The sequence below is a fragment of the Aythya marila genome (assembly GCF_965140915.1).
Source record: "Aythya marila genome assembly, chromosome: 18".
In the NCBI taxonomy this organism is placed as follows: Eukaryota; Metazoa; Chordata; class Aves; order Anseriformes; family Anatidae; genus Aythya; species Aythya marila.
In genome coordinates, this window is record NC_139059.1 from 7,590,280 (window position 1) to 7,617,205 (window position 26,926).

A 26,926-nucleotide genomic window follows, 5' to 3' on the forward strand; every position below is an offset into this window, starting at 1 on the left:
GTGCCATGTAGTGGCTGCTTGGGTACACAAGCTCTCCCTTCCAGAGCAGCACATATCACATCCAGCTATGGGGCAATTGCAAAGCAAATTGAGCAACCCTGAAACTATGCCTGTATGTTTCCGACTGCAATCGATAGGTGAAGGGAGCTGCAGCCAGCTGCCAATGTTCCTCAGCAGTAACTTTTCACAGAACTGCTCCAGTAAAACCTGTTTTTGTTTTTGTTGTTTTTTTTTTTTTTTTTTTTAATAGGTTACAAGACAAAGCAGAGCGAGACTAATTTTTTCTCTTGGCAAAAAAAGAGAGGGCACGTGGAAGTCATACACCCCCAAGCAAGAGCAAGGCTGGACACAGAGACAAGCTCCATGAACTGAAGGTGGGCAGGGGGCAGCCCCCAGGCACAGGTGCTCTCAGCTGCTCTGTGCGGTTCTGATAGACGTGTCCTGATGTGCTGCTGCTGTGGGATGGGCACAGAGCGTTGTCGGTTCCACCTCTGCTGTCTGGTCTTGGGCTGTGAGCTTTTGGGACTTCCAGCTTGAGAATGAGGTGCTGGAGCTGGGGTACGCACATTTGGCTGATGCGCTGGTTGGGGTGGGCAGGCTGTCTGTGAGTCTGTGCAAAGAGACAGGACAGCTCTCTTGGGAGCTGCGTGCATAAATCCTGGCAGGTTTGGTGGCTGTAGGGTGAATCTGGAAGTAAGTGGTGCTGGTTTTAAAGAGCAGTAAAAAAATAAAGTAGAAAGGTTTGATGCAATGCATCTAGGGTTTTTCGAGAGGGTGGTGGCCTGAACTAAAGCTAACAGTAGTAGAAGAAAAACAAGGTGTAAGGGTGTAAGAACATACTGAAGAGAGATGTTAATTCAACCTTGTGCATGAGATTATACCATGGGTCTTAGCCAGGGCCAGCATGCCTGCCAGAGAAAACAGGAGTTGTTGTTTTATTTTTAATTTAGAGGAAATAACTCTAATTGAATGTTCTGAGCCTGGAATGCGAGTATAACAATAAACGAATCACCCAGTGTCTGAAGTGCTTTTCTAATAGAGTAGTTGTAGCCCTGAACTGGGACTGTAAGAGCGAAATAAATTATCCATAGATACTCCAAAAGGGCAGCAGTTGTCTTGCAGCACTGTGCTTTAACCTGAAGCCTGATTGTGTATGTGTGATGCTTGCTGAAAAAGACCCAAAGCTAGCTTTCCAAGAAACGTGCCTTATTCCCAGAGTACAACTTGTAAACACAATTAGCTGATTCAGACCTTTTGGTTTGTGGGTCAGGTGACAGAAAGAGGAACAAAGTGCACACAAACATGTCACAACTTTCTGTCCTGGGCTAAAGTGGACTGTGGACTGGGAGGAGACATCAGTCCCTGGCGTGTAGAGCTTGTGGCAGTGCCAAGCTGAGGCTGTCATGCGCGCCCCTTCACTGCATGAGGGTGGTGAGTGTGGAGTAATTGCCTAAAGTAATTAGGAAAATTACATGCGACAGCACAAACTTTGGGCATAACACCTGCTCAACACAGGGTTAAATTCACAGGAATCTGTGGTGTGGAAAAAAAATGCCCCACTGCAAAAATTTCCCTTTGGCTGCCAGAGGAACAAAAATTAATCAGGGCAGGGGTATTAGTAGGTGCTGCATATACTACTATTTTAGGATTTTACATACTACGTGGGCAAATGTAGAAACTCGCAGATGGGATTGTGCAGAGTTTGTTGACACATAAAAGGGATTCAGGCATAGTGAAACTGAGTCTGTTACAAACATCCATGACCTTACACCCTGCAAAAATTGCTCAAGTTTGGCAATATCTGTTGCCAGCAGCAGCACTTAGGGGAATTGATGGGGTGGTAACAGAATTGGAAGAAAGAGGCATTATTAAAAGGACTCATTCACCTTACAATTCACCGGTGTGGCTGGTAAAGAAACCAAACAGGCAATGCCGTTTTACAGGAGATTACAGACAGTTAACTGCTAACCCCAGACCTTTGCCTGCTGCAGTTTGAAACATGACAGAGATAGAGAAAGCCTTCTGTGTATCTACCACTACAATCACCCCAAAGGTTTATTATAAACCAGAAGAACATCCTGCAGGATTTTACACTGGACAACCTGTGCTTGTGAAAATGCCTCATGTTGGAACAGTAGCAATGGTACTAACTAGTCCCAAATATCCCTACACATGGGAAGTCAAAGATTGTTATTTCACCCTCTTTCTAACCCTGCCGGCTGAATACAACTGAACATATTTTATTTCCTTTTGTAATTTCCTTTGGTTAGCATGGTTACATAGATGTTTTCTGAAACAATCTTAGCACATGTTATGGGATACAACTAGGTTATTTGGAACAGGATTAGGTATACTAAATAGCGTTGATGCTGAAGTCCCGATGAATAGAATAACTGCTACTACGGATGACCTAAGGAAATTGGAATGACCGATAAAATCATCCTTATTGGCCTTAGGAGCAAGTCAGTGGCTTCTATCAGACATTTTATCCCATTGGGAACAAACTGAAGAAAATGATCATCAGTTTATTTTAAATGCCCTTAACACATTCGAAGCCCAAGACATTTGTTTTGACAGTAAACAAAATATTTGTCACTTTGAGATACACCCTAATGAAACCCTTGAAACTGTACTTGTATATATTGGGAAAGGTTGTGTTTGCATGAGAACCTGTGGTGATTCTATAGTCATAGATAATACTATTGAAGATACCAGTAATCACTCTGTTTATGTTTGTAATTTTACCAAAATTCTAGGATGTGATTTTAGTTACTCAGCTTCTGTCACCTCTTAGCAATTTACTACATCCAATTATATTCTGCTTCATGATCTGCCAGATACTCCTACTGGAATGAACCTTACCTTGGTGAAGAAATTGCTGTTACATGAAGACTTGAAGTGGCTGATGAAACAAGCTTGAGAAAACGGAATGAAAGACTCTGCTGTCCATCATGATATAGAAGAAATGCATCGAGTGACAGAAAGAGTAAAGAAAGATGATAAGGGTAAGAGCTTATGGCTCATGGAGCTACACAGGCAGATAGGGGAAGGAGTGAGGTCAGCCACCCTGTAGGTGTCTGGCCTGTTGTAACCTTATAATGCACTGGTCGTTAACTAAAATGAACGTTGATAGTTTTTGCCCCTCCCGTCCCCTCAAAAAACAGAAATAGAAAGAAAGAAATTCTGTTAGGGATTAGGGAAAGAAAGAAATGGTTAGGGATTATCCACATCCATAAACCTGTGCTCGCAGGCTTTGAAGTCTTCCTCCCCTTGTTCTCCAGATGCCAGCAGCAGCACATTTTACCATAAAGGGCTCGTTTTATTGGCAAGCCACCTTGCATCTTGTCATCATTAAGCAAGAAATAAAGATCAAAACAGAAACCATAATCACACGAACCTGCTAGTGAAATAAGAGCTTTGAACTTTCCCTGTCTGAAAACAGAAAGGTCTGAAAGCTCTCCTTATCAGCAGTGGGGCTTTCCCCCTTAACAGCTTCTGATAAGGAATGAAACGGGCAGCTGCAGCAGGATGCAGCAAACAGGGCAGAAATGTGCTGTATTGGCATGGGGATGATGCTCTGGCACAGTTGCTAGCCCCCAAATCTTGCTCTTTCCGTTGAGGAAAGCCATCCAAACAGTAGTAGCTGAATTGCTGGTCTCCACAGAAAGGTACGTGGTGAAGCTTTGAAGCACTGCAAGCAGTGCTTTCTAAGCAGCTATAAAGCAGAGCAGTTCAGTGGTTTTGCTTGGATCTACTTCCTGACAATGGAGGGATGTCCATGAAAACAAAAAGAGCAGTTCCCTGGGGGAGAAACAACAGGGGAGGGAGATGCACAGACTTTGTCTTGTTTCCTAAATGCCTGGATTCCCTAAGGGAAGGATGCCCACAGCTCTTTCCCTTAGGTGCCTGCTGGTGGGTGCAGGCACCTCTCCTGCTGTGCATAAGGTTCCGCGGGCACTGGTGTGTTGGAGCAGCAGCTGCCTAGGGCAAAGCAGGGCTCTTGCCTTCATGCCATGATGCCAAAGGGAAAGGAGGAAAGTGGGTTGATGTGGCACACAGAAACCAGAAGGCCGGAAGGATCATTAACAAGAAGGTTGTATTGGCCATGTGTCAGGAACATAAAACCCAGAGTTTCCTTTGTAGTTAAAGGAGATGTGAGGAGGACCATCAGGGAACGGCACCTTGTGTATTTACTTAAACATGGGTTTCCTTGCTCTGCTGTTGAGCTTGGCTGTGGTTTTCTGGTGCTGCCTTTGAAAGCTCTGAAACCTCTTATCTGAAAGTAGCAGTTGGTGCTGGTAGCCACCACAAAGAGCTTTGTCCCACGGAAAGGAAGACCTTGTCAGTGGAGTTTTACCAACCAGGCTTAATACTACAAATCCTTCCTCAGAGGTCGTCTTTATTTTTCTTTTCAGTTTTGATTTCACAGTTGTTATAGTTGTGCTTCAAAGGGGTAAGCCTGAATTTCAGTAATCACCCAATAGTATCCTTAGTCCTGTGGCCAGGCAGATGAGATCGGAGCAGTGTCTGTGTCCTGCTCCAGGGACCCTAATGTTCCTTCCTTCTTCCTTTTCTTCTTTTTAGTCTGTGAAAAGGTGTGCTTTTTGATGTATCTAAAAATCTGTACTGAAGGAAAAGTAACTCATGCATTTTGTCTCATGGTCTCAGAAATTTGATTTCTCAGGAGACAAGAGATTTCCTGATGTCCTACTGTAGGAAAATAAGTAGCAGCTTAGCCCTAGTAGCTACAATTAATGGAGCCTTAAGCCATGGGAATGTACTTTTAACCTTTTGGTTTTAAGCAGAGAAACTGTAACCCAGCCCCAGTTGAACCTAGAATACAAGGGAGTAGAAACAAAACTTTTACCTAAAAGTTTCCTAATCCTGAGACAGGAGGAAAAGACAAGTCACACTTGCAAACAATCGCCTGAAGACAGGAGACCAGCCAGGAGAAGATGAAGCCCCAGGCCCAGAAGTGCAGCTGGACAACACAGATGGCGTGCACTGGGGATGTGGAGGAGGGAGGACTGTAAACTGGAAGGCTATCGGAAAATCAGGGTTGCTCCTTGGAGGCACCCAGCTTGATCTGTAGCTGTAACTTAACTCAGTAGAAGAATTTTTGTTGGCTTATTAACATTGAGAAAACCTAGACTCAAACCCTCTTATGGTGATGGGCTTGCATAATTTCCATAACACCTACTTAGCAATGGAGGGGAAAAAAAAAAAAAAAAAAAAAAAAAAAGAGTTACGGTCACCATTTTGTTTTTTTCAGGAAGAAATCAAAGTGACCATGAACCAAACCCTGGATTTTAACTGCAGTTTCTTTTCTCTAGTCCTTGGTCTCTACAATTAAAGGGAAAATTTTAATAGCTAGTTTTGATATTAAGCAGTAATAATTGTGCTAAATTCTTTCAGTTTCCTTTTACAGAACACTTTGTATTTTGTTTTAATTTATTGACTGGCTGTGGCCAAACTGTTTTACCTATGATGTTGGCTGTGAGTGTGCTTATAACACTTCAAACATCTTAGATCTGAGCTCCCTTTCTTTTCTGATCACTGAGATGCTTTTGGATATTACTTGTGCTATGTGTCTTTGGTCAAAATCTCCCTTGGTGTTTGGTGCGTGGTGTCTGTCCTGAAAACACAACAAATCATGTCTAGGTTAAAGGTTCACAGTTGCAGATGTGGTTCCAGTTTCGCACCATCTGGGAACTTTTGCTCCTCTGGAAAACAATCTGCCTTTTGGAAGAAGCTCAGCTGTGCATGTGCCTTTAGACACTGATGTAAACTCTGGAGTTGACACCATTCATTTCTTCCAGCAGATGAGGTCGCCTCACGTGGGAATTTTCCAAGTGCTGCTCTAAGCCAGTACAGACACGGTTCACCTCTGGAGAGCTGCTTTTTTTCAGACTTTTTCTCTCCCCAAATATGACAACATCACTGTTTCAACCCGATTCAGCCAATGTCTGCAGCTCTACACAGACTGACAGTGAAACGAAGCAGAAATACAAGCAGTGTGTGAGCATGGTATATGTAGTGTATAGCTAGAGCCGCTTTTATGCAGGCTTCAAAATAATTCTTCTATCACTTTCCTTAAACAAAATGCCAGTCGTAACAGAAGCTGCCTGGTGCTAGGGAAGGCAAAAATCACAGTTGTCATTCTACAGTGAATATGAATGCTACAGAAGGTATGACCAGGTCTGTGAAAAATGCAAACATTTCCCAGGCTGCCGCCAGCTTCTGCTGTTTCCCTAGGGCTTTTGGTAGAGGGGACCTTTTGCAGGTGGGTGACTGTGATTTGGCTGCTTCTCTGCATGGCTCTGTGTGTGCTGGCCTTGGCAGTGGTGGATGCTCAGCATGCCATGAAATGGCCCAGCCTGGCAAGCAAACACTGGCTTGGTCCTTGCTCCCTCATGATGTTCAAGGTTGTTTTGATTTGTGCCTTTCATCAGCTTTCAGATATTAAGTAATTTTGCTGTAGAAAGTTCAACAGTATTAAGATGAAGCAGGACACAGAGGGAAAGGGGGGGAGTCTGTGTTTCCAAAGGAGGCTCAGCAGCTGGCTACAGTGGTGTTGTACTCATCACACACTCCAGAAAGAGGCCCCTCAGCTGTCTGGCTCTTGTGCAGCACCCACTCTGCGCTGCTGACTCCTCCAACTCCCTGCAGTGTCCTGGAGCAGGAGGCATCGCACCATTTCTGGCTTTGTTCACAGCACTTTGGTACAAAAATCACAAATCTGGTGAAAACCCTGTGTCCTGTTAGGGCAGTCCTGGTGAACAGCAGGCTGGTTGTGAGGCAGCAATGTGCCCTCATGGCCAAGTAGGCTGATGGCATCCTGGGGCGCATTTAAAAGAGTGTGACCAGCAGGCCAAGGGAGGCGATCCTTTCCCTCTGCTCTGCCCTGGTGAGGCCACATCTGGAATACTGTGTCCAGTTGTGGGCTCCTCAGTTAAAAAAGGATCTTCTAGAGAGAGTCCAAAGGAGGGCCACAAAGGTGTTTAACGGCTTGCAGCATCTCCAGTATGAGGAGAGGCTGAGAGACCTGGGTCTGATCAGCACAGGGAAGACTGAAAGGTGTGATCTGATCAATGTTTATAAATATCTAAAGTACAGGAGGCAAATGGATGGGGCCAGGCTCTTTTCAGCGTCATGCAGTGATAGGACAAGGGGCAATGGCCAAAAACTGGAACACAGAAGTTCCACGCAAACACGCATAAGAAATTCATCACAGTGAGGGTCACAGAGCGCTGACGCAGGCTCCCAGAAAGGTTGTAAATTCTCCTTCTCTGTAGATATTCAGGACCTGCCTGGATGCTTTCCTGCTCAACCTACTGTAGCGAACTTGCTTTTAGCAGGGGGGGCTGGACTTGATGATCTCCAGAGGTCCCTCCTAACCCCTACGATTCTGTGATCCTGTGCTTGGCTGGTGTGCAGCTTCCTGGCATGGCCACCAGCCCTGGCTAGCTGGGAGCTAGCGAGGCTGCGTCTCTGTTACTGACCGTGGCCTTGACATCAAAGAAGTCAAGGATCAAAATTACTGCTATAATCTTTCTGTGAGACTTCCCCATCCACAGGATTAAAAGGAAATCTCTCTTTCTTTTTGCCCTGGTTCCATCTTCTCTGCTTCAAGGGCAGCACCTTTGGGGTACAGCTTGCCTCATGGGCTGTTTGCCAAAGGGGCTCTCATTTTCTGCCAAGCCCACAAAGTATTGATGTTGCATAAACACTGAATGATATTGCAGGTGTGAGATGCAGAATTGGAGAGTGAATTGGTGATATATAAATGTCAGGGAACTGCATTCGGTGAATTTTTACTCAGTTGTCCATCTGGTGAAGAATCAACTATGATATGTCTTTCTCAAAGTAGTGGACTCCTATGAGGGATGAATTCTGGCCTTTTAAAGTCCCCATATATATTTAAAATTTTCTTAAAACCTAACAGCTGTCTGAACACCAAGATGTGGTTCTTATGCTGACCTACAAAATCTCTTTCTGCTACCAGTATTTTGAGTAGTTGCATTGGTTTCTGTTGCATTGTTGTTTCTGTTTCTCCACTGCCAAGAGATACTTGTGGCTGCTGTTTTTCATTGCAACATCTCTTACACTTCTCATGAATAAAATTTACTGTGTAAAATTTTGTAAGGCAATGTTGCCAGAAAAAGTTTTTTGTTTTTTTTTTTTTTTTTTCCCCTTTTGTTCACAGCAGATACGTCGAAGCCTGGATGGGTGAATTACTTTAGCAATAACGATCACTTTTATGATACTATTTAGATTGTCATAAACAATTATGATTCTCGTTTTATATTTCAGCTGTAAATGATTACGTGAGCTATTTTCCTGACGTATCAGGTTAGTAGACCATCCTATTGCATATATGAAAGAGGAAGTTTTGTCAGAAAGCAAAACCTGTGGCAAAACACACTGGGTTCAATGACATAATGATACAGTGACTATCAATGCACAGGTCTGGGATATATCCCTGGTCTTTACTATTACCCTCTCAACTTCCCAGAACATAGAATCACAGAATCATTCAGGTTGGAAAACACCTCTAAGATCATCTAGTCAAACCTTTAACCTAATAATGAAATAAGATATGTAAATAAACATCACATGAAAAAAAGATATGTTAAAAAAGCAGGTAGAAAGTTCTCTGATGGGACAAGGAACAGAAACGCTAAATACTACTTGTAGTGTTTTAATACTTGTAGTAAACACTACTTGCCTTACAAAAAGTCTTGCTTTCTCTATATTCATAGTATTTTATTTTCATCTCCTGTCCACTTCTGACATTGAGTTCCTGAGTAAAGTTCTGGCCAAGGTTAAGGTTAATGTTTTGGGCTGGTATTTCTGTAGTAAAGGAAAATAATTTTGTAGTGTCAGGATGGATCAAAGAAAGCAGAAAATTGCTTGGCCATAGGAGAATGTTCAAGGTGGAGGATTTCTAGAAGTCAAAATAAAGCCTGATTCAGTAGTACAGTTTCTAGTATCACTGCTGTATACATAAGGACCCTAATGGTGGTGACACCAGTAAAGCACAACACAAATGTCTGTCCCTCACCCATTGGCTTGGTTGCCTCCATGTTGGTTGGACTTTGAGGACAAAGCTGTCAGGGATTGAAAATTTTGCCTTAAGTGGAAATAGGTGCATATGCAGGAGTAGGCTGATGTTCAGCTCTTACTTTGTACTCCATGGTTTTATATATGTTTTAGCAGATTATTGTCACGTTGCAACCTTATTTGCAGATCTTGTATTGCTAACATAAGATAAGGCTTGGCAGCCCACAGAAAACCATTAATTTCTAAAGCATCTTTTTCGTATATAAAAGGAGGAGAATTTAATCACTGAGGACAGATGTTAAAATATTTTTCCTGTTTATCAGGTACTGAATTTATAGTTAAAGGTTGCAGTGCTAGCTACATCTGTAAGAGGCTGAGTGGCAGGATGGACATTATGAGAATAAGCAGTTCTAAGAGAAGTTCTTGGATACTGAAGTTCTTTGCCTGTTCCCGGATTTATAGTATAGGCAATGTATGTTTTCCCTAGATTCTGTTCTATGCTTGTAGGAAGTATTACCAATGGTTTGTCCTTCACGGAATCACAAAAATGGCTGAGGTTGGAAGGGATCTCTGCACGTCTAGTCCCCTGTGGAGCAGGATAACCCAGAGCACCTTGCGCAGGATGGTGTATAGGTGAGTTTTGAATATCTCCAAGGAAGGAAACTCCACAGCCTCTCTGGGCAACCTGTTCAGTGCTTTGTCACCCTCACAGTAAAGAAATGCCTTGTCATATTCAGTTGCAACCTCCTGTGCTTCATTTTTTGCCCTTTTTTCCTTCTCATCTTCTCATTGGGCACAACTGAAAGGAGACTGGCTCCATCCTCTTGACACCCTCCCCTCAGATACTTACACACATTGATGAGGTAACTCTTCGGTCTTTTTCTTTTCCAGTCTTCTCTTTTTTTCTTTAACTTCAAAGGTAACTTCTTTTCTGTGGGAAAAAAAAAAAATCGGGGCAAAAGAAAAGTAAATTTTTGAGTCAGTTTCTCAGATTATTGATATATTTTGGACTGACAGCATGCACTGGAAGTTAAATCATAAACTATTTGAACTAGCTGTTTTCACATGAAGAGTTTGGTCCTACCAGCACTTCCCCGTACCATTCAGTCATCCAGAAGAACAGAAAAATCAACCACTGGATTGCTTGGCAATAATGTGCTCCCTTGTGCTGCTATTTGCAGCTGTCACACTTAGCAGCTGGCAAAAATGGGAAGTTTGGAAATAACCACGATGTTTATGTTAAAAATAAAAAATAAACTCTTGTCCAGCAAGGAAAAGGGTTTGTTCACCCTGAGTGCATCTCGGTAGAGCTGCTCAGGACTGCTCGTTGGAGCTTCGAAAGGAATGAGCTCTGAAGTGCTCTCTGCACTGCACCGGCCAGTGTGTGCCTTCAGGGAGAGTGCGTGAGGTGGTATCTGAGACAGACAGCAGGGTGCAACAGTGCACATGACTGAAAACTCATTCTTGGTGGGAAATGTAAGGGGATTCATCTCAGGCATAGGGAGTGGCAGCGTGCTTTTCCTGCCCTTGTTTTTTTCTGTCACTTGAGACCACTTGCAACCAGGAAACAGGATCAGACGGTGATGTAGCGGAGAAAAAGGGTCAGGGCAGGATTCACAGGGGCCATAAGGGCCCTTGTCTCCTAATGGAGGAGCTGTATGCTGCAGTATGTGGGACTGGCCAAGTCTGTCAAAGATGGCAGCTTGGACTTGGGCCAGCTCTACTTGTTTGTGCTGGGTTTATGTGACAAGGGCTTGGTAGCAGGGTCTGTGGGGGCGGCCTCTGTAAGTAGAGCCCAGCAGCTGCCCCATGTCAGATCAGAGCAGGCTGATCAGAGCTCCAGACAGCTCCAAAAGGGACCCACTGCTGGCCAAGGCTGAGCTAGTGCACGGTGTTAATGACAGCTCTGTGAGAGCAGATTTAAGGCGGTGGGACAAAACCTGCTGCATAGCAGCTGGGAGAGAGGAGTGAGAAGCGGCCCTTCAGACCCCAAGGGCAGTGCAGCAGGAGGTGCTCCAGGAACGCAGCAGCAGTTCCCCTGCAGCCTGTGCAGAGGCCCCTGGTGGAGCAGGCTGTCCCCTTGCACCCATGGGTCCCACATGGAGCAGATCTCCATGCTGCAGCCTATGGAGAGCCCCCGCAGGAGCAGGCCCCGGGACGAAGCTGCAGCCTGTGGAGAGGAGCCCATGCAGGAGCAGGGGGCCTGGGGGAAGCTGCCGCCCGTGGGGGACCCGTGCTGGAGCAGTTTGCTCCTGACAGATGTACGCCATGTGGTACGGAGGCATATGGCCCATGTGGGAGCACTTCTTGAAGAGCTGCTGCCTGTGGGCAGCCCCCGCAGGATCAGTTTGGGAAGGACAGCATCCCGTGGGAGGGACCCCACGTGGAGCATGGGCAGAGAGAGGATGAAGGAGCAGCAGCGACAAAACATTGTGGACTGACTGCGGCCCCCGTTCCCCTGTGCCATTCAGCATGAGGAGGGAGAAGAGAGTGGATGGAGCAGAGGTGTGGTGTTTTGTTTGCTTCTAGATTCTCGCTGCTCTTATCTGTTAGTAATAAGCATAGGGAGATTAATGTAACTTATTGCTGTATCTGTTCTGCCCATGACGATAATTGTTGAGTGATATCTCTGTCCTTATCTCAAAGGCTCCCCCGAGCCCTTTCCATCCTATTTACTCCCCCTTTCCCGCTGAGGAGGGAGAGCGAGAGTGCAATGAGGTGAAGTTCAGCTCCCCATCAGGGTAAAACCTCCACACCACTCCCACTGGTGGTGTGATGAGTCATGGTTAGCCTGTCTCTTGTAAACGTTTCAAAGTACAGCTGGTGCTATACAGTCACTGAGAACTTCACGCACAGGTTTGCATTTAGTTTCTCTATCAACTGAATTGACGTTGACAGTTGCCGTTACAGAGGTATGTTTTTCTTCTGTAGAGGCACTCCGTTTTTCAGTGCTAGGTTCCAGGTTGTCTCAGGTGGCAGGGAGAGGTGCAACAGGTGAGGGGTTGTTTGAGGTGGACCGAGCAGCCCAAACGTGCTAGCAGCAGCCTGTGGGTGCTAGAATCCTCTTCTGCCAGTGGTCCCGAGGGAACTCCAACCACCCCCATAGTGCGTGTATGCCTAGTCCCACACCAAAGCACCCGTGCTCAAATCTGGAGCCTTTCCTGTGGGGCTGTGCCCTGGCCAGGAGCTGGGCAGGGAAGGTGCTCAGCCCCATGGCCAGGGGCCAGGAGCAGGTTGTGCTGTCTGTCTGGGCTGTGGCAGGAGCACTGGGCACAAGTCACCTCCTGCTGCTCCCAGGCTTGGCTGGATCTCACTTTCTCTGAAATGTTTTTGACACAAAGTGGTTCTAAGTAAGGAAGTACAAGCTCTTCTGTGTATCCTGAGCTTAGAAAGAGCAAAACTGTGATGATTTGATTGTTCATTGTGAAAATTGACTTGAAAGGCAACCAAAACCACTTCCTCTTCTTGTCCAAGCCTGCTCATAAGGATATTTGGGCAAAGGCACAAGAGCAACCCTCTCTGCAGCTACTTCCTCCAGTCTCAGGCCATGGGGACTGAGAGAGGAGGCTGGTCTCAGGAGGAGGCTGGGGAGGATTGGTGTCTCTCTCTGGCTGTACCCTGGCTTTGAGATGAGGAGGCTCCACAGACTGAGGTGTCCTGAGAGGTGCTGTTTACCATTTAATATAGTGCAACTCTTTCATCTCAGCCACCTATGTTGGCCCAGCAGTGGGCTTTGGCTGTCAATTCCTATATCAGCTCCGTGGGGTTCTCCTCGCATGCTGCCATGTGTCATACCTTTTACTGGGTTCCTGAGACAAGAACTGATTTGCCCCAGGCAAGATCCCAGCCTCCCTCCAGGACAAGCTATATGACAGCAGGCTGATATTTGGTATGTGTGAAATCTCTTAGTACCAGCTGTTCTACCTGGTTAAATTATAGTATGTGGTAGTATATTATAGTATACGATTTTATCAGGTCACACTCCTATGTAGCCCTGCTGAACTCTGCACTCCCTTTTCATTTCAGAAGCCACACTGAGCTCTGTTGTGCAGGCTGGAGAGGGCAGCATCCCTCCTAGAGACTGCCACAGCACCTAATTTTTGGTGGAGCTGCTTCTGGCTACCAGCCGAGCAGTAGCACAGCTACCAAGGAGCCAGAGGCCCAGGTGAAAGAAAGTCTTTAATATGTGAGACTGTGACATGTAACTGGTCTTGTATGTTTTTCTCAAAGAAACATTTAGGAGGAAAAGGAAGAGCCTTAGCCTTGAGGAAATAAAATAAGAAAAACCTACAAAAGAGGTAATGGCTTACTATAACAATATTGACTTACTGGAACAACTCCCTGCTAGCTCCTTACCAGTTATTGGTTCTAGAAAGCCGTTGGCTCATCCTACTGCCTTTGTTTCTCTGCTACAGATAGCATGAGCTGCCCAGAGGTGCAGGAAAGTCTGTCCTTTTCTATTTTCCTACTAGTGTTTTCTGACTGCTTCAGTGCACTCATGGTGTGGGATCCAAATGTTGAATATAGGCAGCAATTCCCAACACGGTTTCTCAGGCCACTGCAAGACGCAAAGTTCTGCCTGGAAAATTAACTTAGATTTGTTACTAGTGTTTTTTCTGTCTCCCTCCTATTGAGTCAGGAGCTACCCATGCTGAGGGATGCACTAGCTTGGGGTTCCCAGACAAACTGACAGAAGGCACAACACTTTTCCTCCCTTGCTGTCATTCACATTTGCTTGTTTCATTTCTAATTTGTGGAGTATTAATATTTTATTGATTTATTTTCATATTCACATTTTAAAAAAATCTCGTTTTTAGTTCTCAAAATATTTATTTGAATGTTATGGATAAAGCTTCATCTTGGGTCTTTATTGGGATTCCATGATTTAAATACGATGTAAATCAAATTAAAATAAAATGTAAATCAAATGTCTTTGAGCACAAGTATTTCATCCTCTTTATACATTTCTTCTGTCTATAATAACTTCTTAGGAGGCTGAGTTAAAACCCAAATAGAAATTTGTTTGGAGCCTAGGAGGGTGGGAGAATCCTTTTCTCTCCATTCCTGGGTTTTATTGTGGAGGACATTGTCATATTTCTGCTTATTCCTCTTTGGAATAAGCTTTTGGATAAGAAGCATGGGCATTATACTGGATTCACTGTCTTTCCACTTTTCCAATATGCAGCAAATTTATGTGCTGGAGTTAGTCCAAAGTATATGCTTGTCATGTCAGAACTAGAAAGGCTTTACAGGAAATCTGACTCCAGTCTGTGCAGGCAAAGAATGTAACAGGTAAGGTATGGATGCATATCTGGCACAGAAAAGGAAAAAAAAATATATGTAGATGAGAGCAATTCCGGAAAAATTTGGGTAAGGTATTTGTCCTGAACTCTGAGAGCAGGCAACAGGAAAGGAAAATAGAATGGAAATCTTGCAGCTCCAGTGATAATGCACCTCAGGGATTGGTTTTGTGTTGTATTGGTGCTGAGCCGCAGCCCACGGGGACTTTCTCTGCTTTTCCCTGAGCCTAATAACTGGAGAATGTGCTCCCAGTCCAGCTGCAGTCTGTAAGCAGCCAGCTCAGGGATACACCTGCCTGTCCCCTGTCCTCAGCCTCCTCTTCCTTGGCAATAGGGCACTCTCTGCTGATCCTACACAGATGTCTTCCACAACACAGACAGGAAGACAGGCAACAGATGTCTGCATCTAGCTTTAATGTGTATGAATTTGGCAGTCTGGACTATTCGTGCATGGGACAAACATTTGTTTTAAATCTAAGCTCGCCCCTAAACAGACTTGCTGAGAGCCGGGGTGGCAGGCTGTATTTAAGAAAGTGTAGTCCTACTGGGAGAGTGTCTGCATCATCAGGTGTTCCAGTACTGGGAGCTGATGCATGCACCTCTTCACTCCCTGATATTGCTCAAAACCCGCCTGGGTACCATCCTGCACAAGGTGCTTTAGGTGATCCTTCTTGGCTGGGGGTTGGACTGGGTGATCTTCAGAGGTCCCTGCCAACCTCAGCTGTTCTGGGATTCTCTGACATATTGAGGACAGCATTTAAAGAAATCTTCCACAAGCCCTATTAGTTGCTGCAGAGAAGATAAACACACCACATAGTATGTGAAATACTGCAGAACAGGTGCTTGAAGATTTTGTTCTATGGTCAGAGCTAACAAATAATATTTTCTCTATTAAACAGCAACTATAAAAGTGGTCAGCTACAAATGAATACCTGTGGCATTAACCTCAAAGTGCTTTGCCAAGGCCAGTGAGCCTGTTTTACCTGAGTTGTGATGATTCCAGAAATTAGAGAGGTTTCCTTGCTGTCCCGAGGGCTGTGCAGACTTGCTGCCTGTTACGTGGCAGCAGAGCCAGGTGCAGGTCTCAAACCCACTCAGCTCACATCCCTGCTGCAGTACACAGAGAGGCAGCCTTCGTGCCCAGCTCCTGTGCGGGGGGCACATCCCGTGAGTGGGTTTTGGCAGGGGAGGCTGCGGTGCTTTCCAGCTGCAACATCCTATGCAGCTGTGTGGACGTACCTTGCTGATACTGTACGAGCTGCCCTGCCTATAGCAAGAAGTGAAAGTGAAAATGGAGTTGCCCTTAAAAGGAGGGAAAAGCCGTCAGTCTGCCTTTATCTCAGGGACCCACACTCCTGGAATCAGAGCTCGATGTCCTGGGCGAGGGAGAAGCTGCTCAGGAACCACAGCTTCCAGCTTGCTGCAAAGGAAGAGGCACTTGAAGGCTTCCTTGGACACAAACCACTTTTGAGGTACTTGTACTGTGCTTTTCTTTAGGAGGTCCTGTCTATAGTCTGTAGCTGGTCTTTTTTCTTTCAAATACTTAGTGGTTCCTCTTTGTAAGGAGACGTTTAGAAAGAGCCACTAAAAGCGTGACTGTGGTGGAAGGGAAACCTTCAGTGTCTTCTCTGTAGGGGAAAACGTGCCTTACTCTGTCAGTGACTGTGGCAGACAAATAGCACCACACTTTCTTCCCTGCTTGCCAACCTCTGAGCAGCTCTGCACTGCTGTCCCATTGTTGATGCAAGTGCAAAAACATAACAGCTTCATTAATTAGTGCAATTTTATGTAGGTGGGAGTGAGTGCAGAAATCACAGAATAAATCTATTACAGTACTTTATCTCCTGTTACCCCCGAATAATTTTTCTGTCATCCAGTTAACCACTGTTTTTTTTCCTCTTCACTGTTTTTTTCCTTAACTTTTTTGCAAGTTTTTCTAATATCCCCTTACCAAAATTGTCATCCTGCTAAACTTGCACGTAAAGGATAATTTGCCAGGAGGGTGCAGTAGAAATCTTTGCAGCTCTCTCCTTCTCTGTTGAGAAGCTATCACCCAACCTGCTGCTGATGGTGCTGTGTTTCCCTGGGGCTGCTGCTGCACCCCTAATGGACCTGTGGGGATCCAGACCCCGATGGCTCTGGGTTCAGAGCTAAACATAACAGAAAACCAAAACAGAAAGGGTCAAGCAGTAAGGATATTGGTTTCAAAATAAAAGAAACGAAACTAGGGAAATGGTTAATTCTACTTGCCTTAATGTGCTGCAAACTGCAAAATCTCAGCAATGTTTTCCACTGGCTGTGATGGAAGAAATTTTTAATTCTGGTTTCTAAAGAAGCTTTCTCAGCTCAAGGACCGAGTCCTCCTGATTGCTTGCTGGAACTACTGGTAACAAACTGCACTTGCAGGCTTGCTCTGGAAATAGCTTGTTTGCCTCTTTCTCTGGTTTTGTTTATGTGTTTTCTTTATTGCAAAGGCTTGTTGAGAGTGGCAGTCAGCAGATCGAGAAAGTGGAACAGGTACTGTAAGCAATACTGATGTTATCTCTTATGTAAAGTCCATTCCTTTTCCCGGAAAGCACAGAGTGTAAAAAAATCTGTAGTCACTTGGGAAGTTCTTTGATTGTTGTTGCTTCCTTCTGACCATTTTCTTCAAACTGAAATTTCAGTCCTTTACACAGGCTGCTTAGGGTAACACATAAAACTTTTCTGACAATATACTGTGTTATTCCACCAAGACAGTCCTGCCTGACTGTGAGAGCCATATGCTAAAGTGCTCAGAAAGCTGCACAGGTGTGTGGCTGTGTGGAGGAGTGAGGAGGGGCAGGGAAATGCCGTGCTTGCAGCTGGGGGAGAACGGGGACTCCCATGGGCTGGTGACTGTGTGTCAGGATCAATTGAGGGGGAAGTGCTCCAGAAGCCTGGGGCAGCAGCCCTGCTCCCCCCAGCCCTACAGGGAGCTACGGGGACCCCCTGCAGCCCTGTGCTCATCACACTGGTGTCCCTGCAGAAGGGGCAGCCCCACCTGAGCCCGGATGGAGGGGGAGGACAGGGAGTGTGAGGGTGCACGCCAAGGAAGCGGTGAGCTGTTTTGGCTTGTGCTGGGGCAGGAAAACGCAGGTGGCTCACCAGGACATTGTGTCTCAGCTTTATCTTTGAAAGAGGACCTTTCCTTCGGGGGAAGTGATGCTGTTGCTTTATTGACTCTCTTTCTTGGCTTGATGAACACTGGAGTTGTCTATTGCATCTCTGGGAGAAGGAAAAGCAGGAGGGTTTCAGGTGGGGATTTGTTCTCCAGTAGCTCCTTTCAAAAATAAAGCCAGAACACCTCGTTAGGGCTCTCCACACAGCTGATGCTTCACTCATCTGCTGCTGCTGGCTGGTCTGCATTTATGGTCTGGTGTTCCCTTGTTCCAGCTCTGCAGGCAGCTTGAGCAGCTCTGAACCTGGGAATTCATATTGCCCCCAAAAGCAAAGTAAGCTGGGGGAAAACCTTGATGAAAAATGTTTTCTGTCCAAAGCAAGTGTTCTGTTTTAGATCTGAGTGTTTTATTTTTAGCAATAATTTAACATAAATGGTAGGAGGTGGCCAAGAGGACTCTTGGAAACCTGCCAAAAGAGGATCATTAAGGCAGGGCAGTATTAGGAGGCAGGGGTTTGCAGATAGGGTTATGGGTTTTAGACATAAAGAAAAGAGGAGGAGGAGAAGGCAGGAATGTTTCCAGAGGAGGAGGAGCAAGGATGAGGCAAGGAGACTGCAAAGGGAAGGAGAAAACAGAACATATAGATGGGAGTCTGAAAACTGGACCAGAAGTCCCGTGGTGTCCCTCACCTCGGGGCAATAACCACCAGGTGTGCTGCAGCTGGTCCGGGGACACTGCGTTGGGCCAGGCTTCCAGGAGGACAAGGTTGGTGACAGTCCCTGGGACCTGAGGGGACAGGGACAGCTGACTGATGCTTTGCAGAGCAGGAAACAAGCTTTAAGTGAGCATTGTGTGGAAGGGCACTGAATGATGTGGGTTTTTCTGGGGAAAAAAGAAGATCAGAACCAGTTGCAGATGTATGGATAGATAAAGAGGGAAGACCCTGTGCTCATGTGATGCTCTGAATGGTGCTGATAGCTGGTGGGACCCGGAGAAATTCTTGCAAGATCGTGTGAGAACAGCAGCAGCACCCACAGAGCGGAGGAACTGGTCCCTCGTGTGGTGCGAAGTGGAAACGGACGGGTGGCAGCTCCGGGACCTCTGCACCATGCCCAGCATCAACTGGGCTCTGCGAGGGCATCGAGAGCTCGGGGAGCTGCAGGGCGGGGCCCGGATTTTATTCCGTGGGAAATTTTGCAGCCGGTCTCCAAAATCAGCTGCGTCCCTCCTGTGCCAGCTGGAAGGGGCTCGTTTTGGGGATGGGGTTTCTTCTGTCTCATCTGCTCCTGGGGACTGGGGATTGTGATCATTAACTTCTGCTGAGGATTTTGTGCATAAATTGGAAACCCACTCAAGGTACTTCTCGGGCAGTGACATATCAAGAAAATTATTTTACTGAAAACTTCTAAAAAATAAAAAAGCTCCAAAGGGCAAAGTGTTTGTTGGAGCTTGCCTGGTGAGAAAAGTTAGGCTACTTCTCTGGGAGTTTTTCTCCTTTGGAAATAAAAAGTCATGTTTTACTAAAACATACTTTACAAATTTGTTATTGTTTCATCGAAATGATCTAGGATGTTTTTCTAACTAAATCCAAGATATTAGTGGGAAAGAAATACTAAGGGGTGTTTTTTTGTTGTTTTGTTTTGTTTTTAATTTGAACAGGCATTTCCCATCAGCTTTTCCAAATTAAAATGCCCTTTAACACTAAATATTTCATATCGGGTTAAACAAAACATTCCTTCAACACAGAATGCCTTTCTTGTCTATTTTTTTGGTGTTGTTTTGTAAGTGGCAGTAAGTGATTTGTTGTATGCATTGCTGAGGGATGTGCATAGGGCCACTGAATTCCAGTTTTCTTGGCTTAAATCTTCACAGCACTTGCCCTGGATGCAGTTTTCTCTTAGACTACAGAAAGATAACAGAAAGGAGGTAATGGATGCTATTTAATGTCCAAACAGGGAGATGAGTTCAGGAGGAGCCTGGTGAGCCTGCCCCAGGATTGTGGAGCATCCAACAGCACTGGAGCTGTGTTCCCAGGTGGACAGATGGGCTCTGCCTGCTTCCCGTGGCTGAGCTTGCTGCTTCTCAGTGGCCTCGCTCTGTGGCCAGGTGAGTCTCCTGCTGGAGCTCCTTGCTTTTCACTGCGCTTCTGTAGCTAAAAACTTTTCAGCTGTTAATAGAAAGCTCAGTTGTGTCCAGTTGAAGCTAAGAGCACAGAACAACTCAGGTGAGAAAAGGAATTAAGAAGGGGAAGGTGATTCACTTCTCTAACACAACTGCCTGCCTTGGAAGGAATGACTTCCTTTGGCTCTGCCTGAAGCTAAGTGGGGTGAGTCCTTTCTTAAAGGACTGGCCCTTTACCAGGAGAGTCTGAAAGAGCAAAACCCCTCTGTCAGCTGTCAGAGCCCAGCCCTGGCATGCTCCAACACCGGACTGAGTCAGTGGTGCTGCATCCAGCTGCAGGCTGACAGCTCGGCTGGCAGCGTGGCCCTGAGATCTCGTATGTGCTGGAGAGGCACCTGGTGGGGTTGTGCCAAGGAGTTTTGGGAGGAGAGAAGACAAGGAGGGATGACTCGTCTGAATGTGCCTGGGCAGGGGGTGTCTTAGCTCAGGAGGGGAGATGTCTCTCAGCTCACTTCCCAAGCCGCCAGCTTCCTAGGTCAAACCCCCATGGCAGCAGTGAGGGAGCTGTATCATATTTCTACTCCAAAAACTATTCTGGGGACTGGACCCAGTCCCTTACAAAACTTCCCCATTGGCAGACAATGTCTCCTAAGCCACAACTGGGTTTGTCCACCAGAACTCATCTCTCCAGAAATCTGGGGAGGAAACCGTTGTTTAACAGTTTTCTTTGTTTTCTTCTGTAGGTATTGCTGCGCCAACAGGTGACCCTGCTGAAGGGACAAATGGCTTTCCCTCTAACAATACACGTGTGACAGTTTATCGTTGTAAAGATTGTGACAGCAAAATTTGCCCATTATCCAGTTATGAGAGCTTTGATAAAATTGGAGAAACGCAAAATGGGACATTATCAAATGACATAATTCAGTTGGCGACCACTGAAACTCAAATAATTACGTGCTTTCAGCAAGAAATTAAGTATCTTAATGAAGTTTATGCCATCGTCGTGCAGACAGACTGGGGAATAGGAGAATTCTGTGGCAACCTGGAGCTTGGAGGTAAACTCTGCTGGGAGTCTAGCTGTGAATACATAGATAATACTTTTCTGGTCGTGAAACCAAACTGTAATATATTTGGGCAGACAGTGAGATTAATGAGAAAACTAACTTATCAAAACAAGTGTTTTTTTTTTTTGTTTTTTTTTTTAATTGTAAAACATGTTAACCTGATTTATGAAGATACCATTTTTTTATTTTTTTTCCAATGGCAGTTCTAATGATCAAGTTCTGTGTTGGTTTGCAATGTATGAATCTGATCTACTTCAGTCAGTACACTCTGAAATCCAGGTCTAGCCTAATGAGCCATTCTGTGTTGCTCTTCTTTACAATTCAGTAAATAATCCTGCCAGTTTCCTCACAAAGTTGTCAGGATGAGAAATGAAAATACCGGTCACTACGTGTAGGATGTGGCTCCAAGAGCGCAAAGTGTACAAAACAAGTGATGTATAATGCAATTGCTCATGACCTGCTGAATGATGCCAAACCTGTCCCTGAACAACTGTGTCTGCTCACCCCCTTTGTCCCCCCCAAAATTTCATATACTTAATTACATATGAAAACGTTTTCCTATCTTCATATTTGAAGACTTTGACTATTGGTTCAAAGCAGGGTTCATCAGCTTTAGTGAGAAGAAAATCTGAACACCTAGTGAACTAAGGATGATTATAGCAACCTCAGCATTGTATGGCACACAAGGAATCTAAGCTGTTGACCTACAAGCATTGGTTAAAGATTTTAAAATGATCCATATTTGTATTCAATGCTGCTTTTATCTTTCACCTTCCCTAGAAAATAGGGTGCATCACATCACAGAGGAGGAGAAAATCTGCTGTGCAGTAGGGGCAGAAGAAATCCAAGCACGCGTGGCTAACCTGAACTTCTACGTTGAAAGCAAGAGAACAAGCTCGATATACAAGACCCCTGATGATATGACTCCAGGTTAGTCTCTTCATGTGTTTGTCTGCCTTTAGCTTTGAGACAGTTTTGCTCAGACAGCTTGCTGTGAGTAGTTTTACAGGTGTTTTGGGAGGAATGTTCTGTACGTTCTTATCTTGGACCCACATGTGCTGTAGCATCCAAACTCAGGGGCTTTCCCCCAGCCTATGCAGGTGCCTGGCCCTAGGCATATTGATCCATATATACCGGTCCTGGATGTAGGCATAAGTGGCTGCAACTGTAGTTATCCAGCAATAGATACAGGGATGCTGAGGGGGAAGTTGGTATGTGGTGGGCGTGTAACAAGATTCCAGAATTCCACTTACTAGTGAATAGTAAATGGGACTTTACCACCAGACTAAGAGAACACTTGTCATGTGCACACTTATTAAAGTATTCAAATAACTGCTTATGAGGCAGGCTCATTTCCTGGCATACCTGTTTGATCATTTGCGTCCTGTATTTTCTTCTGCTCTGCAGATAATCCAACAGATCCAGGCAGCAGCAAGACAATTGGCATCACTGCCACATTCCTGATTCTTGGGGTTTGTGCAGCAGCACTGGCACTGTATTGCGTTCAAAGAACCCGAAGTGGTCAAGGTACAGTCTGACAAAGCATTATGTTTCCCATGGGTAACGTGCCTCTACAAGCAGCCCTGGGAGTGGAAAAGGAAGCGCACAGCGTTTTCTTTCTGTATCTTGTTTCCATAAAATTGTTTAGGAAGTTGCTAAGTGATATTCATTGTGAAGGGGGGAGGCTGGGCTAGCACATGGCCTGGACTCCACCTCCGCATTTGGTGCTGTCACATAGTAAATGGCCAGCAGGCTTTAGTATGAAAAATAAGCACAAAATAAACTTCCTCACCACCACACTAATGCAGCCAAGTGATCGCACTTGAGAGGCAGTTTTAACTTAGAGAAGAATATATTTTAAATGTTTTTATTGGTGGTGTGTTTTTTGTTTGTTTGTTTGTTTGTTTTTTGCAAAATAATATGCACAGAAAGGGGTGGGCTGGGCTGTATGGACTGAATAGGGAGCATAGTGCAGTGTTCTTAAAGTGCAGTAGTGTTAAAGCAGCTTTTCAGGAGTTGTTGTGCTAGAGCAGAGTGCAGAACTTGGGGTGCAGCTGTGCTGTCATGTGGCAAACAAAGCATTATCCCTGCCGAGAGGTACCCCTCTCAGGGGTTATTTATACATCACACTTGGTGCAGAGTTGTGGAGAAACACAAGGCCTGTGGATCTGTTTTAGACAGATAGCAGTTGCTCAGGCATTCTGGGTAAGTGTAAGTAGGGAAAAACAACTGCATGTCTATTAGTTTTAAACCTTCTACGTAAATCTTTGCTAATGCTGGTACTTTCTTGCTCTTGTTTTCCTAGGACCTGTCGTAGTGCTCTATCAGATTTTTAAAGGTAAGCAATGACTTTTTTTTTTTTTTGGGGGGGGGGGGATTAATTATGATAAATGGTAATATCATTTAGTTACGAGGGCAGGAAGTTGTTCAGCAAAAGGCTAGGTGTGTTTACCAGGACTAAGCCCAGTGGAAGCCCATTTCCACACTGCATCAAGGCTGTGTTAATAGATTTTAATCCCATATAGATTTTATAGATTTAGATCTATAGATTTAGATCCCATATAGATTTTATAGATTTATGGGATTTTTAATCCCATAGATTTTAATCACATACTTTCAGCCTGCAGCTGCCTCCCCTACATCCCTGGCTCTGAGGTTTATGGGACCTGAAGCTGTATTGCCAGAAGCTGAGATGTCTCCTCTCAGCTACTGAACTACCTCATCCTTCTTTAGAATCAAATGCTCCTGTTGGCTTTTCCCTAGTAGTTGGTTGTTTCCTTCTAAGAGTCTAGGAATTACATTTCCAGATCAATTTGTTTAAGGTTATCTTGCTTAGAAGTTAGTTATAGCCTAAGCTTTTTTTCTTTTGCTCCCTTTCTAGCGAATGGAGAGAGACAGCTGTCTTCAGAAGGTGATTCATCCCACTTATAATGAGTTTTAAGATGTGACATGACTGTGAAGATGCCTGTTGCTCTCTGTTAACTATAAAGGAAGCCAATGGTACCGAGCAGAGACTGTTGAACGTCTACAGTTAGATAAAGCACAAGGCTACCTGGGAAAAACAAGAGCTATGCAAGCACTTGTACAACTCACTAAAGACAACGTGATGGTAGTGTCACGGTGGTTATGATGTTAAGACATATTAGTAGACGTATTGGTGTGAGAGGCAAAAAACGTTCTGCTGGTGGCTCTCCTGACGTCCTGCCCTGTGGTGTAACACTCAGTGATGTTTCAGAGCTGTTCCAGACCCCCCTGAGGCACAGGCTGATGGCTGCAGCAACCAGGGCATGGTTTCAGCAGAGAGGCTGTGAACTCACTGGGTGAAGAAGCTGCAAACTTTCCCCTTTCAGAGCAACAGGCAGTCCGGAAGCAGATGGGGCAGGGCAGCTTCTCTGAGGACTTCACATCTCCAAACCTATCAGGCAATCTGATTTTATTTCTCAATTAAATCGATCTGTGCCTTTGCTTCACAGATGTTTTTCCTTCAATTCTGCAGGTGCTATAAAACCCAATCAGGCTTATGAAAGTGGAAGGTCACAGCCATTTGAAGCATCATCTACAAATGAGACAAACCAGGCCCTTATGCCAGCAGCATCCTTCTGAAACAAAGTCTAGCCATCACCTGAAGAAACACGTTTATTTTATACCTCACAATAGTTTTCACAAACGTACTTTCACAATTCTCGTGCATTCACCGAGGACTGCAGTTGCCCTAGTTACCCAACTCCAGGCTTTTGCAAGCAGTATGAGAAGCTTCCAGGGGCTCTTGTCCTCTCCCGGTACTTGTCTGAGAAGCCCCAGCATCACAAGATGCATGGCTTGTTTGGCAGCACAGACTTATACCAACTGAATCCTCCCAATGGTTTTTATGGTTGAAACTATCGGTTCTCCTAAAATTCTTTGGAGAATTGCATCTTTGCTCAGGCAGGCCGTGTTGAACCCTAATGGAGATGTTCTCTGCATATGTTCCATGTCGTAACACAGTAGCGTAGCCATAGTTTTTCATCTGTTAAGTCCCAGGCTAGTTCTAGGTTTCCCTGAGAAGGAGTTTTGTAGAGCCATGGGTAGTAAGGGACCTTAAAGACCATCCTAGCTCAGGCTGTCCAGAGCCTCATCCAGCCCGTACAGGTGACTGGTTTGTTTTTAGAGTGGTTTGGCCTTCTGAGCCAAAAGTCTGGTTTTGCAGCCACCTGCAGGTTGAAGGCTACTCTGCAGGCTCTGTCCTGTGCAGCAGAGACAGAAAGGCATGCACTTCAGGGGTCCACAAACTGTAGTTCACAGGTAGCATGTCATCTTCAAGTGATTTACTGCTCATGCTTGATTTGAGTAAATCCTCAAAATTTGCATTATACCCAAAAATCAGGCTTTTGAGCAAAGAGCACCAGCATCCGAATTGCAAAAGCACATCCCTGAAGCGGAATGGATGCTTGTTGAATTATTTTTTTGCATAGTTTAACCAATCATAAACCTGTTAATTGGTAGTTTCATCAGGAAATCTCAAAGGATGTAAGATGTAACATGACTCTATATAGATTAAAAAAAATAGCAAAAAAAAAAATAATACAAAAAGGTATATTAAAAAGTTATGGACATTTTCTTTTTCCCTTGACCTCAAAACTTTGGAAGGTCCTTCACATGCACGTAGGAAATTTCTGTGTTGTTTTGCAACAGTATGATTAGTTCAATGTATGTTTTTCCAGGGCAGCTATCATGGGTGTTGCTTTTGGTTTTGTTTTTCTGCTGTAAGTCATTTCTGCGAGAGCCTCTCAGGAAGTGCCAAACATTCCCATTGATGCATGGGGCTGTGTGCTGGGCTTCAGGAGATTCCAGTGATGCATACCTGATTTTCCTAGACCTAGAAAAAGACTGTCTTAAAATTAAAGGCTGTTGCAGTTCTCTGATGTGGTCTCTTCATGGGGAAAAACAAATGTGTGTATACATATTTGTGTGTGCATGTTAGGGCGGTCAAACTGATGACTGACACTGCTCTTTTTTTGTGTACCCTCAGATTTTGAGATTTTTGAAAAAGGGACAACATGCCATTTGACAACTTATGTTGTAGTAACTCAAGAGATTCAAATTTAAGAGTGTGCAAATTTATTTTCTAATCTTTAACACCAGTTGGGGCCAGAGAGCTAGTCAAGCCTTGAGAATAAAGGTTACCTGCCCAGTTCTGCCCAGTGACAGTTGCTCAGCTAAATCTGTCACAAGATGCAATTCACAAACTGACTTTGGGGTGCACACACTTTCCTTCCCATCTTTTCTGCCTTCCTACTGCTGATTTTGCAGACAGTGATATTCAGAGGCGTCAGTCCCAGCTGTTCTGATTTGTGCCTTCTGAGCTGTGTTTTGCCTGTAATGCCAGTCATCCGATGTCTTGGGAAAAGGGCTTTAATGATCCTCTTGGCTCTCAGCAAGTGCCTGATGTTGCTTTATGTGCCTTTTTACAAATAAATATATCCACACAAATAGTTCTGAAATAAAAATCAACTGAAAATGTCAGGTAGCCTGACTCAATAGATGGCATAATTTGATAGTTGCAGTTTTATTTTGATGTGCTTTGTTTTGTGTTCTTGTAGTCACCACAATGGCATGCCAACTTGAAAACTGGCTATTCACTGGTAACCCTACATCGATCATTTTGTTCTTTGGCTTGTTCATGTCCTTTAAAAAACATCACCATCACGTGAGTCCCATACTCATTACCCAGCATTATTGGGATGAACTACTTCTTGAGTATTGCAAAATCAAAGTGCAGGAGCAGGAAATCCCTCCTGCCATCTGCTTTAGTATCTAGCAGTGAGTCTTCATAGGGCTAATTGAAAGCCCATTTCACAACCCACCTGAACTCGTTTTTCTTTACAAGGATTGATGACTCTTATCAGCTGTCAGGCAATCATTCCTTCAAGAAAAGCTGTTTGTTGTATCAGGGAGAGAGTAGGGTGAGAGCTATAACTGAGCTTCCCTTTTGCTGGTGGCTTGCAGCTACAGAACATCTCTAAGCATGAAGCCACGGGAGAGGTACACACTGTACTGCTGCTCTGAAAACACACACCATTCGATTGCTTGGAGAACACAGGCTCGTCATTGGCAAAACACAGGTCAATCCTGCAAGTTTGCGACCAGGCTTTGTATGTTAATTTAAGGTTTAGCTGAAGTAGCGGTGTATCTTTCTCCCACTTGCCCCTTACAAAGCCAACGCTTTCAATTGCAGCCTGCAACAGGGCTGGCTGCTGAG

General features: G+C 44.8%; 1 protein-coding gene across 5 annotated transcripts; it reads left to right on the forward strand.

Annotated features, from left to right (window-relative positions):
• Positions 1 to 268: 268 nt before the first annotated feature.
• Positions 269 to 26,926, forward strand: LOC309885246 (uncharacterized protein). Of its 5 annotated transcripts, none has more exons than XM_082774987.1 (9): positions 269 to 374; positions 2,838 to 3,005; positions 19,459 to 19,609; positions 20,368 to 20,679; positions 21,469 to 21,618; positions 22,096 to 22,215; positions 22,994 to 23,026; positions 23,570 to 23,599; positions 24,185 to 26,926. In XM_082774987.1, exons 2-9 carry the CDS (start codon positions 2,997 to 2,999, stop codon positions 24,289 to 24,291), a joined length of 912 nt encoding a protein of 303 aa, XP_082631113.1. In that variant the 5' UTR covers positions 269 to 374; positions 2,838 to 2,996; the 3' UTR covers positions 24,292 to 26,926. The 5 variants fall into 5 exon arrangements, with proteins under 5 accessions (XP_082631113.1, XP_082631111.1, XP_082631114.1 ...); XM_082774985.1 differs by having other exon boundaries at positions 21,469 to 21,617; positions 22,092 to 22,215; XM_082774986.1 differs by lacking the exon at positions 269 to 374 and adding an exon at positions 400 to 558 and having other exon boundaries at positions 21,469 to 21,617; positions 22,092 to 22,215.